This window comes from Aplidium turbinatum, chromosome 2 (genome assembly GCF_918807975.1).
Source record: "Aplidium turbinatum chromosome 2, kaAplTurb1.1, whole genome shotgun sequence".
Taxonomy (NCBI): Eukaryota; Metazoa; Chordata; class Ascidiacea; order Aplousobranchia; family Polyclinidae; genus Aplidium; species Aplidium turbinatum.
Genome location: NC_137473.1, coordinates 46731815 through 46748123, shown reverse-complemented (window position 1 = coordinate 46748123; position 16309 = coordinate 46731815). Strand labels below are relative to the sequence as shown.

General features: G+C 37.0%; 1 protein-coding gene and 1 pseudogene across 1 annotated transcript; both read right to left on the bottom strand.

Annotated features, from left to right (window-relative positions):
- Positions 1–2403: 2403 nt before the first annotated feature.
- On the bottom strand, positions 2404–2501 carry LOC145765739 (U6 spliceosomal RNA; annotated as a pseudogene).
- A 2552-nt stretch (positions 2502–5053) lies between these two features.
- On the bottom strand, positions 5054–14935 carry LOC145765000 (carbonic anhydrase-like). Its single transcript, XM_082576728.1, has 8 exons — positions 14857–14935; positions 12154–12207; positions 11542–11709; positions 10778–10842; positions 9333–9509; positions 8486–8640; positions 7044–7125; positions 5054–6268 (listed from the first exon to the last, which is right to left on the bottom strand). The coding sequence occupies exons 1-8, from the start codon at positions 14894–14896 to the stop codon at positions 6056–6058; spliced, it is 954 nt and encodes a 317-aa protein (XP_082432854.1). The 5' UTR covers positions 14897–14935; the 3' UTR covers positions 5054–6055.
- Between the last annotated feature and the right edge of the window lie 1374 nt (positions 14936–16309).

The window sequence follows — 16309 nt, the reverse complement described above, 5'->3', positions numbered from 1 at the left end:
GTTGCATAAGAGGGAGCATGCTTTCTCCACTCTTATCAGGCTTGTCGCACGACTGGATGCTCTGTAAAGTATAACAGTTAGACATAAGGAATCGATAAAAACTCCTAAAAAAGAAATTGCATGACGACCTAGCAAGTTTAGTTCTTTGATTGTCGTGACCACAAAAGAGATATACTGTAATCTGACCGTCCTGTGGAAGGAAAACTGACCAGGGCTGTGAAAGAGCTCTTGACTGGCACTAGACTAGATGCTTGCTAGCATAGTGGTTCTCAACCTTTTTGTCTTGATGGACCCCTTTTGGTGCATTCGAAGCGGTCGCGGACCCCTAAAAAATTCTATTTGAAATTTTGCTATATCGCGTCTCCTTATGGAATCATATGTTAGATAATGTTAGGCCTACATAAGTTTCAAAGCAACACACTTAGAAGAATTTTCTGAATTCGCAACGCACTTGACGATTGATGAGATTAACAAAATTATGTTATGACTTATGAACTATATGTTGGCACACAGGATCAAACATCAGTAATTTTCTGCTCCTTTGATGTTTTTCTACAAATTTTATCGAAAGTTAATAGAATACTTGCGACCGTTACAAAGAAATTTTCATTTGTAGGCTAATCAATATTAGTTCGTTATAATTGCAGTCATTGCAAAACTGTGAGTGGTGATAGCTAGACTGCTGACTAACGTTTGCATTTCTAAGTTAATAATTATTGTTGATCAACAACCTGCTGTATCGAAAGAATCAAGTTGAACATAGTCTTATATTTTTAGTTAAAAAACCAAACCTTTCGTGCCATGTCCTTTGAAATTTCAAGCGATGCACCAGTGCGTTGCGACTTACAGTTTGAGAATCACTGTAGGTTAATACATAAACAAAGCACAAACAATTTTTTAATTTTTGTAATTTATCAATAATGCTGAAAACTCGGAAACGGACCCCCTGAAATCGCTTCACGGACTCCTTGGGGTCCGTGGATCCCCGGTTGAGAACCACTGTGCTAGCAGATTGGAACTGCGACGCTGGTCAGGGGCGAATTTAGCTAATGGGGGGCCCCGGGCACTTTTAGTTCAGGGGGCCCCGTGCAAAAACCATCTCTACGTCTACAGTAGCATTAATCCAGCATTGCACAGCATCTTGCGGAAACTTCAAAGGCTAAAAAGAAAAAAAAACAAAACACAAAATCACATTTTTTCTACGTCGGGGGGCCCTTCAAAAGGGAGACTCTGGGCACCTGCACCCTCTGCCTCTTTCAAATCCGGGCCTGACGCTGGTGCTTGTAGTTGAAGTGCGTCTACTTGAGTCCAGGCATCGGTGGAAAGAAAATTTCTATTTGTAGCATTGTCCGGTTTTAGGTGTGCGGTTACCTAATGCAGATCGGTACTTCCAGCTTTTGATTTCGAGGTTTTCTGTAACTAGAGAGCATGTTAGTTTTCTCGATATAATTTACCTTGGAAGATTTGAACTGTTTACCTTTCTTACCGCAAACAGCTTGCAAGTGTCCTGTAAGAGTACATGGCAGGTGGCTTGAACACGCAGTCATTGATGTTGTGCTTGAGATTATCACAACGATGGCATTTTTTTTTTTTTTTAAGTAAAAAAAGTAGGCCTACCTGTAAACTGCTTAGCTTTGGAGGTTTGCTGATGATCCTTACTTTCGCAACAGGTGCCGGTGGAGTGAGGTAAACAGTTTCTTTGGCCACCTTGGCTGCCTCTACAGTTTCCGATGCTACTTCCACCGCACGTTTGAGAGTTCATCAGCTCTAGTTTTAAACAACTCTTTAAGCACCACCTTGTTATCGATTGAACAAATGAAACGAGTACTGTACGTAAAGCTTTGTCTAATCATCTAATGCAGGGGTCACCAACTGGCGGCCCGCGGGCCGCTTGCGACCCGCCACGCTGTATCGCTGCGGCCCGCGGAAGGTATCAGCGTACAAGTATAACCAAACATACTTTTCTTGAGGAGTTAAAAAGCACGAAGGCAAAAAATACTTTCCGGGAAGCATATTTTCGCTTTGCATGCGATTCCACAGACCGACCAATCAGATTGTAGTTCTAGGTGGGGGTTGCTTAAAGTTATTCCAATGTGATTTCCAGCCACACTATCCCAGTGGTTGATTAAAACGTCTGTTTTCGAATTTCGAAAATGTCTGTGAGCATAGGGTTGCTTATTTTAAGTTTGCAAATGTCAAGTAAACACTAGTGTGCGTTTCACCGTTGTTGTGATTCACGAGCAGTGCTCTCTTTATGCAAGTTTTTGTTGGCAAAATAGGTCGGTGTGCCAACTCAATTTATAATAAATTGGCAAAATATTATAGATACATTTAAAGACTTTTTTTTATTGTATTATGAAAATATCTAGCTTAGTAGCCTACTGCTAAATGCTTTTTTTTTAAAGAAATATGGAACGATTTTACGTGTCATCCTTGCGCAGAGACCATGCTAATCTTCTCTGTATCGTTCCAATTTTAGTATATGTACTGCCGAAGCGGTGGGATGGCGCAACGGATAAAGCGTTGGCTTTCCAATCATGCAATCCTGGTTCGACACCCTGCTGATGCTAGTTATGGACAAACACCGCTCACCTCTACCCAGGGTGTAATAAATTGGGTGGGCGTAGTTGCTGAAGTAAAGGCGGCCGAGAGAAAGGAACTGGCCACCCTACTCTCCTTAGTGCCGAAGGCTTAGTACAATGAGAACCTTATCTTCTCATACCCGACACTTGAATCAAGTATGGGACCACCTTTACCTTACTGCCGAAGCAAGTACTGCAAAATGTTGTTAATCAACAAATTCTTGCCACGCTGATGAGCACCGCAAGTGACAGCTGTCTATAATAAAAGAAAGACGGTTTTATAGACTCTCACAAGAAGGATGAACAACCAACTCATTGCTTTTTTAGAAGGAAGACTGTTCATGAATTACGATTTTTCGGTGATTTCCACAAGCGTTTGTTTCATGGTGCCTGGTTTCTTTTTCCCTGTTATTGGAGCCTATTTTTCGCTGATATATTAGCAGGTCACTATTGTTGCCTGTATTGCGATGTGTCAAGCATTTTCTTGTTTACTGAAACTGTTAATTGCAAGATATCTTTAGTGAAGCGAAGTGACAACACCACTCTTGCTGGGCGATGAATATTCTGATGAAACCGCTGGCCTCGCTATAAATGCGCAAAACAAGTGGCCTCGTTTATCAGGCATTGTTAAAAAAGTCAAACGTGTTGTAAAAGAAGCTTGGCCTAGCAGTATAGTAAAGGTAAAGGTGAGTCCCATACTTGATTCAAGCCTCGGGGAACGAGAAGATAAGGTTCTCATTAGACTAAGCCTTCGGCATTAACGAGAGTAGGGTGGCCAGTTCTTTTCTCTCAGCCGTCTTTCCTTCAGCAACTACGCCCACCCAATTTGTTACACCCTGGGTAGATGTGAGCGCGGTGTTTTTCAACAACCAGCTTAAGCCGGGAGTCGAACCAGGATTGCATGATTGGAAAGCGAGCTCCTTATACGCTGCGCCATCCCACCGCTTGGTAAAGGGGGTCCCATACTTGATTCAAGTGTCGGGTATGAGAAGATAAGGTTCTCATTGTACTAAGCCTTCGGCACTAAGGAGAGTAGGGTGGCCAGTTCCTTTCTCTCGGCCGCCTTTACTTCAGCAACTACGCCCACCCAATTTATTACACCCTGGGTAGAGGTTGAGCGGTGTTTTTCAATAACCAGCTGAAGCCGGGAGTCGAACCAAATTTGCATGATTAGAAAGACAACGCCTTATCCGTTGCGCCATCCCACCGCTGTAGCGCCATCCCACCGCCTAGCAGTAGCGTTGTTCGATTAATTTTGTTGCTGCGGTATTGTAACATAAATATAAACAACATGTAACGCTGGTACTGGGTACGAAATGCGTTCTTTTCTAGCATAAGAGTCAACCTACCTAAAATTCTATTAGTGCGGCCCGCCACAGCTCTCCTTGGTGCCAAAGTGGCCCGCATGTAAAAAAGGTTGGTGACCTCTGATCTAATGGATTTGCCATTGATGAGAAGTCACAGGTGGCGGCTGTTTGGCGTATTCGGACGGCTATAGTTCTTGAGCGGTCTCACCCAGCTTGCGTTTCATCTCGAACAATTTTTTGAAACAAAACAAAAACGAACAAAAAAGCTTATTTGCTAATAACAACCAGTAGGCTTAGTCAAATTGTGTAAGATTAGCCAACTATATTCAGCTTGCATTGACGATGATTGTTTAGTTTGCAGCAACGAATTTACTCATTTAATTAGATTTTGTATTGAAAACATAAAAATGTGATACAGCACTCGACGTCGACACGTCTCATAATATAATGTTTCACGTAGACGACGTAGTTAGCTTACTCAACTCTATGAAGTAGTCGTATTGAGGGGGCAATGTTTTATACACGGTGTTTAATGATAGAAAAAAAGGCTTGGGTTGTTTCATCTTCTACAAGACCTGGGCTATACAAACTCGCGATACACGACATAAACCTAAAATAAATTATAAATACATGTAATTTTTGCGATTTGTTTAAACTATTCTAACAAATCCAAACAATGTTCCATCCATTTTTAGCCTACCGGTATAATTTTTGATCAATGAATTGGCTTTCTTTCATGCAAGATGAAAAAAGAGATTTTGATTATCGCAGCCTGTTGGAAATTTAAACGATTTTGTCGCGCCTTGCAGCTAAATATGGCATCCATATAGGCTACTTTCAATCTGAGAGCATTTATTCCTTATTTGCAGACTGCAGTGACTTATTGGCTAGTTGCTGATTTAGTGGCTGCAGTAATTTATTGGCTAATGGCTGATTTATTGGCTGCAGTAATACAGCCTACTTGATGAACGCAAAGTAGTCTACATGCCACTACAATAACAATTAATTAATATATTTGTAATTCGTGATACTTAAGCGTGACCGACAAAGGCATCATCTAAAAGTAGCTGAGTAGCGTGCAGAGTTCTACAGTATCAACGGATTAAAAAGCACAACTGGCAAGCAATGGGCTCCCGGGTTTGAATGGAGTTTACCTCTCACGACTCGACCACGAAAAACTTTTATTTCAAAAAATTTCTAGAATAAATATCAACATGCAACAGAAACTCAAATATTGATAAGCCCATCAATGAAGAAAATTTGGGTTGTCTTGTGTGTCCCTTTCAGTTAGGCTACCAAACGTTTCCTTAATTTATTTATTTTTTATAATTATGTCTGAATAAAGTGTAATGAAGAAAAGTAGGCCTAACCACTTGTCCAATTTTTCAAAGTTCCTGTTACGGAACTCAAAAACCGTATGCATCACATTACGTGATGCACAATGACTTTACAAGTACGAAATGGCTACATCTAAAAGTAATAGCAAAACTTTTAAAGATGTTTCATATCTTATGGGCTACATGGAAAATAAAATTGATTTATGTAAAATCAGAAAATCTAATTTGTCACTGAGAGGGTTGGTTCATTAAAGCAGTTATTTCTATCTCGGCTGAAGATTGTTATAATAATCAAAACTGATCACGTTTCCAACAACGAGATAAATCACGAAACACTTCGGGAAACGAGAGAGATTAAACGACAAGTTTAACCATGACTTCTTTTTGAGAGCGACATCAATTTTCCAAATAAATACAATATGAGTAATTTTCAGACCTGTGACGTCGATGGATTTACGTCCGCTGACGTCACAGATCTGACGTTTACGGTAACACAAGATTGAGTTCACTGATTTTGAAAATAGACAGCAGATAATTAGGCCTACCATACAAGTGCTTTCAAGCTCGAAAATACTTACAACGGTTTTTCGTTTTAGGAAAAGCAGGAAGTCAAACACAACTTTTAAATCTTCAATTTTTAAAACATTAATAGATTATGTTTGAGCTCTAATACTTCATATTTATGCTTGTAACTTAAATAGAAAAATAAGCTTTTAGTTAAGATATATGCCTGCTACGAAATATACAAAGTAAAAGTATTAGGTTATACATATAGGCCAACTGCTGCATAAACACTAACCTGAAATAAAATTTATGCATATTATATTTGTTAATAAAAATTCAAGATAAATTGAAGAGCGCTAGCTATGCCAAGTATAATAATGGATGGCTTAAACAAAGCGCCAGTTGCCCCGGAACACGGTTGATATTTTGTGACAACTCTGTCGTTGAGCGGTTGCACTGGACGGAAGTTGCCAACTAACGGAATTGGACTCTCATCATCTCGATCGTTTTCGTACACCATCGTTCTCAGAATGTTTGCCTAAAAAAAAAACACCTTTTGCTTGAAACTCATTTAATAGATGTCAACCTGAAATAGGGTATCCCCAGTAGGCTATTAAGATGTCATGCGTTCAAAACTACGAGTCGCTTCATTTCGTAAAAATACTACCGTGCATCTGAATGCAAACAAAAGTCAACGAAATCTGCTTTGTATAAAAATGGTGTGTACTGTTTTATTGCTTCTTTTCATGAAAGCAAAAATGAGTTAATGCCGTGTGTTTACGATTGGCTGAAGCAATGTATACCTGCAAGGCTAATAGTAATAGAGCCAGTAGTCTTGCTAATGTGTTATCAACACGTTTATTGGTGGTAAGACGAGTTTTAGCAAATCAAACAAAATTGCTAGTGGCCTATTAGTCGCTTTTTTCGTAGGTAGATGTAAGCTGCAGAGTGCAGATGCTATAGTTAAGCACTTTAAATTCACGTAAACTAAGTTCGCAAAGCTGTTTAGAGAACAAATCGGGCTAGGTAGGCCTAGCAGGTAAGCTACCAATAAAATATTCGGTTCTAAAAAAACATGGCATTTCTGTAAAAGTATTATCTCGAAAAGTTAGATGTCTCTTTATGAGGAAGGAGATCTCAGCCACAAAATAACAGGAACATGGCACTTTTATTATATTTTAAACTCCTCAGAATGTTTTCAGGTGCCGACACAAAAAAGTGTAGGAGCCTGGTCCAAAAGCACACCCTGGACTCCTTGTTAGATGGTGCAAATGGATGTAAATTTACTGAAAGTATGATTTGCTATAGCTTACTTGTTTTGGAGAGATTCTAATAGGATTTTCAAACACTGTCCACACAACGCTTTCATAACAAGCAGGAGTTGTCAAAGAGCCACTGAAACAAAAAAATAATTCGTTAAAAAAATTATCAAAACATACGTTTTCTAATGAGCGAAGAGCCAAGCTAAAATAATTAAATTATTAAAATACAAATTATTGCATGATATATACTTTCACTGTTTACTTTTTAACAGCAGGCATATATTTGTACATATTAAATAAAGTCTATTGCTTTAGATACAGATTCCCTTGTACAAAAATTAAATTTGTGATTGAAGTAGGCTAAGCTTTATCACTCAGATAAATTGTAATCCAAGCTTAGCAATAGTTTACTAAACATTATTACTTGCAGTTGTTTGCATGTTTATAAATCTTGTTTCGTATGCTTGTGCTTGTAATTGTGTGCTGACAAATATAATTAATTAAGGTTGCCAGTGTGGAGTAATTGAATACGTGAATTCAAAAAAGATCCAACTACATTTTTTTTCAAATTTCACTTTTTGTGTGATACAGTTCAGTAGCGTTAGTTTTGCGTTATGGTTATTGCCTTAGTGCCAGTGCACTGCACAACGTCACGTGTGCTTGATTACGTCGTACCGCCATGTGGCTGTGAGTATAGTTTGTAATTATTGCAGCAAGACTTGGTACCTACAACACAAGGATTTGTCACTTGTACACATAGCTCTACTCGTGTTAAGACCTCTTTTCAATTCCTTTACGTTTGTGGATTTCTGTAGCTATTCTGCAGTAAGCCTAACTACAAGCGTATTACTAACATTGTGCTTTTTCCATTCCTGTCAGTCGTCGGACCACTCGGCATGCGACAACTCAGCAGTTACTGTACATTTCAGATACTCCCAACTCAACAAATGAGATTGATGTGCTCAGGTTGGACTTACTTGGTCATCGCTTGCTAAACTGAATTTGCTGGATTGTAACAAGTCCAGTTTCGGCTTGCTCAGTTATTAATTTCTCGGTTGTATCATTACTAACTTAAGCCACTTGCTCAAATGTTGCTAGCCCAGTCAGTTGTTACTTGCTCAGGTGTCGCTTGCTTAGTTCACAACTGCTGACTTGTGGGAAACCCTTCCTTTGAATGTATTCTAAATGATATCTAAAAAACGGCCAATTTTTTAAAGCATTAACATGAAAAATACCCCCTTCAATACTTTTATTGATTTAAATAAAGGCCCAACTCCAGCAATCGGGCTTCAACATTTCCACAGAATCTTCACCGAGTGACCTTTTCATGCATAATACTTCTTACTTGTATAAATATGCATATAATCGTCATCGAAATTCTACCACAAAAGTAAATGACCCAAATAAATAAAATGCATTTATCTCAAAAATACCTTTGTGGAAATTGGGCCCTTCTTGAATTCACGTATTCAACTACAAATAAATCTACATACTTGTATCTGTAGTAGACGCTGTCGCCAGGTGGCAGCAGAGTTTCTACAGAAAACGTTTCGGAATAGGTGTAATTCTCTTTCGGAAAATTTGTATCGTTGAAAGCTATGCGATCAAGCACTCTGCCGAATTCAAGATTGTCTTGGCTGTAGTCATCCTGCGAAAAAATGTAAGGCATTTCATGGCCACCTATAGATGCGGCCTGATTTGTCACATTTTGCAGATTTTGATTACAGCTACTGCTAGTGTTTGAATGAAATTTTCTGAGATTTTTTTACTTTTTGCTGTCTTCTAATGATATAAAAGCTTTTTGTTGCCTTGAGGAAGCAGTAGAAAATGAGAAAAAGTAAGTTGAAAGACGCTGAATCAGACTGTTATTGAAAAATTAACAGTCTGACTAAAATCTTCGAAATCAAATTTTCCTTGTTTTTCAACATCTGCGGATGTTAAAATCTATTGTGTCATCTGGGGAATACAGTAAAGAAAGCGTAAAAATATAATTTTTAGAAAAATTTATTTAAACATTCGCCAAAAGTTAGCAAAATCTGAAAATTTTTGTAAGATGTAACAAATCAGGCCGTATCTTTAGGTAGCCATGGGCATTTAAACTCTAATCTGAGTTAACATCAAAGCAAGTGTTTTAATGATTCGATTTGAATGATAACAAGATTGTTATGTGAGCAGGAAATCATTCACTGTATTTTAATTTTATTTTATGAAGTTTCTAACTGATGGTATTAATGCTCGAAAAATACTTATAAAGTTAACGAACACAAAAAGCAAGAAACTAGGCTATGTTCAGAAAAGGCATGCTTTCTAGCAAACAAATTCTTTTCTATGTCATTTCACCTGCATAAAATAGCCCAAAACGGCTAAACCGTCCGGTTGGGATGCAGCGGCTCCAAGATCGCTATATTTTGTGTTGTAGTGGACCACGTGCAATTCCCCAAAATACCGAATGCCATTTAGCGCGTGCTCTGATCCTTTCTCGTTTGGTTTTCCCCAATGCAGATGAAATTGAGCAGCCTGAAAATAAATTTGTATTGTAATCTGTCAGGTAAGGTTATAGCTGTTACACGAGTTGTTAATCTCATATTTGCCTGGATTTAATTCCATTTGAGCTTATTTTATTCTACTCAAACGTTTTTACAGATTTTGGTAGGCATAGAATGTTAACGTTTTTATGGTTGTATAGCTGTAGCCTGTTTGTTTAAACGATTCTAGGTTTTGTCTTAGCAGAAGGTTTAAGTTAACTGAATGAAAATCAGTTCAGTTAACTGCAGCGTTCCCCTTTCAAGTATGTTATTGTTGTCTTACTTAAACGCAGCTGCACGATCTTGGTGAGCGTTAAAAATTATCCAAATGTCAGACACATGGTTGGGCAACAAATATCACCATTTATGTTCTACAAAAGCAACGTGAAAAGGCTATGTCATGAATTAGAAGAGTCTTGGAAATCTTAAAAAAACGTGCTCGTGCAAAATCCGTTGTGTTGTTTCATGATGAAGTTAGAAGGTTGAAGTCAAATCAACTGAGTGCACTAAATCCGGCCCATGACACAATTGGAGTGTCCTCGTCTGATCATGTTCGAGTTATAAAAATTGAACAAGATGACAAGTCGTTTCGACAATAATTATATAAATGATTACTGCCGTTGAGAGGATAATTTAGCTCGGTACCAAGAAGATTTTTGGGCCTCACATCAAAACACTTCTAAAAAAAAGCACTAGGCCTATATGCAAGGAATACGCGGTGGTTTCTTAAAGTGTGCTTGCCCCATGGAAAGGCTACAAGCCTCTAAAATCATCTCGGGCCCTGGTCCAAAAGTACCTTTTGGATCCCAGTGTCAACACTACTAGAAATTATGCCTGGTCACCACGCTCCAGTGCGCGCTCTCGGCATTTTTGCTAAGTTACCAGTTCTCTTTCATTTCCATCAACACAAAAAAACAATAGTTTGATTAGCAAAATTAACATGAACAGTACAGATGTCTCAGCGAAACGGCCTACCACCCTCGGACTGGAGAAAAGCGTTATGAGTTAAAATATGATAGTGCCCTCGGATGGAAAGGTAGTCAGCGCTTAGCAATGGCTTCAAAGTTTTTTGTTTCTGTTTTGTACCTAAATGTAATGAATTTGACTACTGTTTGCTTTCAACAATCCAATCTTTGAATACAATCGGTCAGCGACCTATTTATTAACACATTAGGATACTGTATTCAATTAAGCAACCAGCTGAGCTATTTTATTTTACAGAATCTATTTTGTTATCATTCAATCGACTGTTCGGCTTACTTGAAAACGGGCAGGCAAGAAAGCTGGTTCGTCAATGATGCATCCACCCTCCATGTCCACTTGAACTGCAAGTTCAAGTAATATGATGAATGCATAGTGTTGCGCTTGTTTTAGTTTTATTTCCGACCATCACAACGAAAAACATTAGTTCTTATAATTTTTTTCCTATTTGTACAGCTTTTAAACTGCTTCATTAAATTTTCACAACTTATAGTTGCATGATTAGGCTACACTGATGAATGTTAGCCTAATGCATTGTTGACGCGTTCGGTCAGTAAATCATTGTAAGACCGAAAACAGCTTTAATAGCCTGTATACGCTAATTATTCTCTACTCATTAATTCTACAGTCGAATAACTTCTGAATTTATTATCCATCGTATCCAAGAGCTTTGCTTATCCACACTGTGTGTGTTTATACTAGCCACTGTACAAAATACTTAAATAACAAAGTTAATACAAACAAATATAAAGCGTTTAATACGCATTTATTTTGAAAATGTAATGCTTTATTCTGCTGTGAAATAACCTTGACTGCCACAAGATCTTGCGATAGTTTGACATTTGTGCAAAAAAAGTACGTAACATGCATTTAAACAGACTACGGAAGTTGGTTTGTTCAATGCAGAACCCAATCAACCGGTTTTTGAAAATATTGTTTGCCCAAGCTCGTGTACATTCACACTCACAAGCAATGTTATTATCAAAGCACGTACTTTCTCAAAACATTATTGGCTGATAGGCAGTACGTGTAAAGAAACTTACTTGAGTGGCCATTGTTTTTGATTAGCATGGAATTTGGTTGAATATCAAAGATGGATCTGTCAAAGCCAGGAAGACTACTGTCGACCTCTGCGCTGGTGGATACAATGTTTATGGGAGATTGGGCTTTTCCCGCACAAAATTCGTAGTTTTGGGGCCAGGTTGAGGCATCTGCAAACACATCGGGTTAGGATTACATGTTGTGATTATAAATAACTACATGCTGGCCATGTTTATTTCGTGTAGGACAAAGGACTAAGGAAGCCATGTTTTTGTAACTCTTTTTGGTGCACTCAAGTATTTGTACGATTTGGCCTGGACTCTGGAGATAGCCTATTGTAGCATCATCGCAACTTTTAAAAAATTTAAGCTTTCAAAAATGAAAGCAAGCATTGTATAATTTTTACTAGCTTTTGATGTGCCTTTGTAATGTGCTTTTGAAGAGCTATAGTAAAAAAGTCATGAATTAAATGTTTAGTAGGGTTATTAATATCTAACATTAAAGCAGTAAGGTTGTAAAATACACAAAAGACATTAGACAATTCTTTTTAGCTTTCATGCAAAGTTTTTCTCATATGTTTATTTTTTTGCAAAATGTCCAAAATGCATTCTTACCGTTCGGTGGTTCGTAACTCCAATCATTTCTGCCTAAAACTTGTCTATCTTGCGCTGGAAATAAAATCACTGCGTTATAGCCTACTTTGCATAATAAAATAAAACAAGTAAATAAAGTGTCAACAAAGTTTTTTGAGCAAAAAATACTAATCACACTTTAATGTTTTTGCCATATTTGAACACCGCTGTGGTGAAATATCCTACAATCACGTTTTACGTGACACGAGCAACCATCAATCACATCCAGATGTCCCAAATCTGATGAACTAAATTTTCTGTAAGTTATGAAAAAAATAAATAGCCTAAGCGTTGTTGAATGCCCAATGACAAGCTTATCATTTTCTTTTGGTAAATAGTTGAAATCACAGTAAGTCTTTGCTAATTAAAATTTGTTTGGTGATTTAAAGTGATGGTGCAATTTTCACAAACAGCACATAGGCTGCACGCATGCAAGGATCGTGTGCGAGATTGGCATTTCATTTAGCCTAGATTTATGTGTACAAAACACGTTGATTGTGAAAAGTAGCCGAGTTGCTAAAATAATTGATTGTTTAAAATCGAGTTTAACCAAAAGCAGGTAATAAGCTCTTCAGACTTTTGGGTATTCACCGTGACACTTTACAACGATTTTACTATTACGATTATATTCATGTTTCAAATCGTGAGTTGGTTTTGAGATGAATTTAGCTTGCTAGGAGATTGTTCTTAAAATATTTGGCACTTTGAATTGTAGGAGCAAAGTTTGCATTCAACTTTTAGAGTCCTCAGTCTGAAATTCATCTTTCAAAAATGGCCGACTGTCATATTATGGCACGAATCTATAATCCTCTTGGCAAAGGCAACTTTAGCCTCTACGTAGCCTATGTCCCTAGACAAAAATCTACTATACCAAAAATACAAAATATTGTCTTTCATTGGAAACTTTTGAGAGAGATGACCATTGACCATACAAGGTTACTTGACACAATTTTACCTTGGGTTTCTTCACACACCATTACGTCATCATTTGTTTCTTTACGTCATCATTTGTGCTTTAACTGACATTCCAACAATTTTAGCAAATTAATTTGATAATTTATTACGATTTCGTTTTTCTAACATTTACGTTTACTAGGAATGTTTGAAAGCTTATTCAAATAACTACAGCGAACCCTATGGGACAAGGAATCATGCAGAAACCTCATCAACAAGGTCTGAAAATTCGGTTTCAAGTTGCAACCCTTGTTTTTAATATAGCCTACTGTGACTAATAAATAGTAACTAAATTAGTTCAAAGCAACCAATATACTTCACAAAAAATATTAGCTAGGCACAATATACAGTACATTTTCAGGCTGGGCCGCTGAGAGGATATTTTGGACTCAATACGTAGGTCCTTGGGCTCCAAATCAATACATTTATAAGAAAAGCGTACTATATTCAAAGAATACGCTGTGGTTTCTTGATGCTTCCAGGTCCTTTAAAAAAGTTCCGGGCCCCTAAAATTAATTAAAAAATAATTTTCTATGTGACTCCCTTGCTGGACAGTTTTCAGTGTAAACTACCTACTGTAGCCCCACTTTTATTTTGTTTGGCGACCCTAAAGTTACGATTTGCTTAGAGTCGCGACCCATAGTTTGGGAAGCCCTGTAGTGTAGGGGAAGGTGGGGTGAGTTGGAACATGGGGCGACTTGGAACATTACAGTTTTTCAATGAAATGTTTTACTTATAAATCTATGCTGCCACCTACAGACAGTATGTGCCACACCCTATCACACGTGTTGTTTTCGTTTCATTTGTTCAAAGTTGTGCGGAGATAGGAAGGATGATATGTTTTTCAGTGCTGAGAGTAATTTTTGAGGACGCTAAACAAAGTTTAATAAACTTATAGCTGCGTTTGTCAACTGAAAGTTCTTTTGTGCAATGATTAGCAGTAGTCTTGTACTTTAAGTATTGCATAGTCAGTTTTGTTCAAATAAAGTGTAGATTGTAAAATTAGATTTTTTTCAATGCCTCCATTGATGGGGTGAGTTAGAACAGTGGTTGTGGGGCCAGTTGGAACCTGTTCCAACTCACTCCACTGTATAAGAACTTAGAAGTTAGTCTAGGAATAAAGTTGAACTGACTATGTTCAGTTACAACCTATTATATTCACTACAACCTTTTCAATTTAGAGTCTGCAAAGCAACACAGTTAGAAAATAATGTGTGTTTTTATACGAAACGTTTTTGCAAGCTCATCGCCATGAATAGCCTATATTATTATGTGACATTGCATGCATGTGATCGTAAACAATGACAGCTATTAGCCGGAACGAATACGGCTCAACTAGAAAGTATAACTTTCGAAAAATATACACAAATAAACACAATAAATTCACGTTTTCAACTCGCCCCATTGCATGCTCCAACTCACCCCACTAGTGGGGTGAGTTAGAACGTTCAGGTTTGAGATGAGTTTATAAGATTTTATTTTTATGTGAGCGTAATACAACTTTAAAATTTTGCGAAAATGTTTAGTTTCCATTAGTCTCTCCACTTGTGAAGTTTTAAGAATTTTGAAAAAGTGAAAGCGGTTCTAGAGGCAAAACAATAATTTTTGTTCCAACTCACCCCACCTTCCCCTATAGGCTACAATTAACATAAATGTTTTTCAAAAAAATAATGGTAGGCTATAACGCATTAACTATTAGATTTCGATGCTTAATTTTAAGATGTTACTTACCCAAAAGTAGTATTAATAATGTAATGAGACTGTATTCCATGATGCCTTTTAAAATTGATTAATCTAAACAAGTTAAATCTGCAATATTATAAATATTATAACTGAAGAGATATTTCAAAATATTAACTTGAAAGTACTAGGGTAGAAGTTCTCCATATTTTATGTGTCCCTTGCAAATATTTTTAATTTAAATTTTTTACCAACAGCTTTTGCGAATCAAAAGCTCTGAATTTGTTATAAAGTTTATTTTTCTTTCTTGCTTTTGGCACTTTATCCAACTGATTAAGTTGGTTCCCAAATGGTAGACTTAATCCGGTTTAGCACTTCTGCACTATTGGCTGGTTGCTAAGACACGTCTGTTGGAGAATATGGAGTTTTTAAATATTCAGATGCACTTAGTTTGTCTGAACCAACGTCATTTAACCAAAGTTAATATTTTCTGAAAAAGCTCAAAGTACTAATTAAAAATGGGAAGGTATAGTCTATAATTAAAAAATATATACATAAACGAGGAAAAATCATGGAATAATTCTACAAAAAATATAAAACTGTATAAAATTCTTTCTAGTTCCAATTTTATTTTTTTCTGCCTTTTAGTTTGCCACACCTAGAACTTCGTTTAGGATTGTCGCTCTTTTATATCTGCAAGTTACATGGCAGAAAAAAGAACAAGAATCGAGCAAATGCGATGACGTTATGTCGCAGAAATAGAAAAAGGTTCAAGCCGTTTTGAGAATGACAACTCAATTTTTGTTTACCGGCGGTAACAAGGAAACGATTTGCTGCAATGAAATCGGTTTAATATATCTGAACAGAATCACTCACAAACGTGACAGCTACAAATTGTCTTGAAATCTGAAATTGCCACAATCCAACAATGCTAAAGTTTGTAAAAAAAGCTTCCGGTTGAAATTTTTTTCATGATTAGATTATTATAGGTATACAGTATACTGGCGTAATTTTTCAAGTAAAATTGAATTGCTGGTCTTTGTCTATTTATTATCTTTAAACTATTTATAAAATGTTTGCCTAACATCCACAAAAATTCGATATTTCATTCATATTTTGTGATTTTTATTTTACATATTATGCATGGCCTACTAATTAATTTATGGTTGTTTTTAGTTAAATTTCTTTTAATGCTGTAAGCCGAGAATACGGTTATTTACACGCGTGCAACTGAACTTTTTATGCTGAAGCAAAAACTATTTTTTCAACTGACTTTATCTACAACTTGTGTCAAACAGTTCAACTTCGTCTATGAAGACATACATTGCCGAAGGGTTTTTAACATCTGCAAAGTGACGTGGTAGATTGACATCAGTGACATTTGAGCAATTACGATTTTACTCATGTGTGCACAGACAATGACAAGTTTAACTGGTTTTTGCAAAAAAATTATATGAATGTACCTCAAATGCCAAAGCAATTTGAAACATCAAGTGAACACCAT

What these genes read in the sequence shown, in the direction of transcription:
- LOC145765000 (XM_082576728.1), bottom strand. Translation starts at nt 14,896, where the DNA reads ATGGAATACAGTCTCATTACATTATTAATACTACTTTTGG. An exon ending in TCTTGCCTGCCCGTTTTCAA is followed by an intron (nt 9,510 to 10,777) that starts GTAAGCCGAACA and finishes ATTTATTTTCAG; the next exon opens with GCTGCTCAATTTCATCTGCA. An exon ending in AGCGTCTACTACAGATACAA is followed by an intron (nt 7,126 to 8,485) that starts GTATGTAGATTT and finishes TTTTTGTTTCAG; the next exon opens with TGGCTCTTTGACAACTCCTG.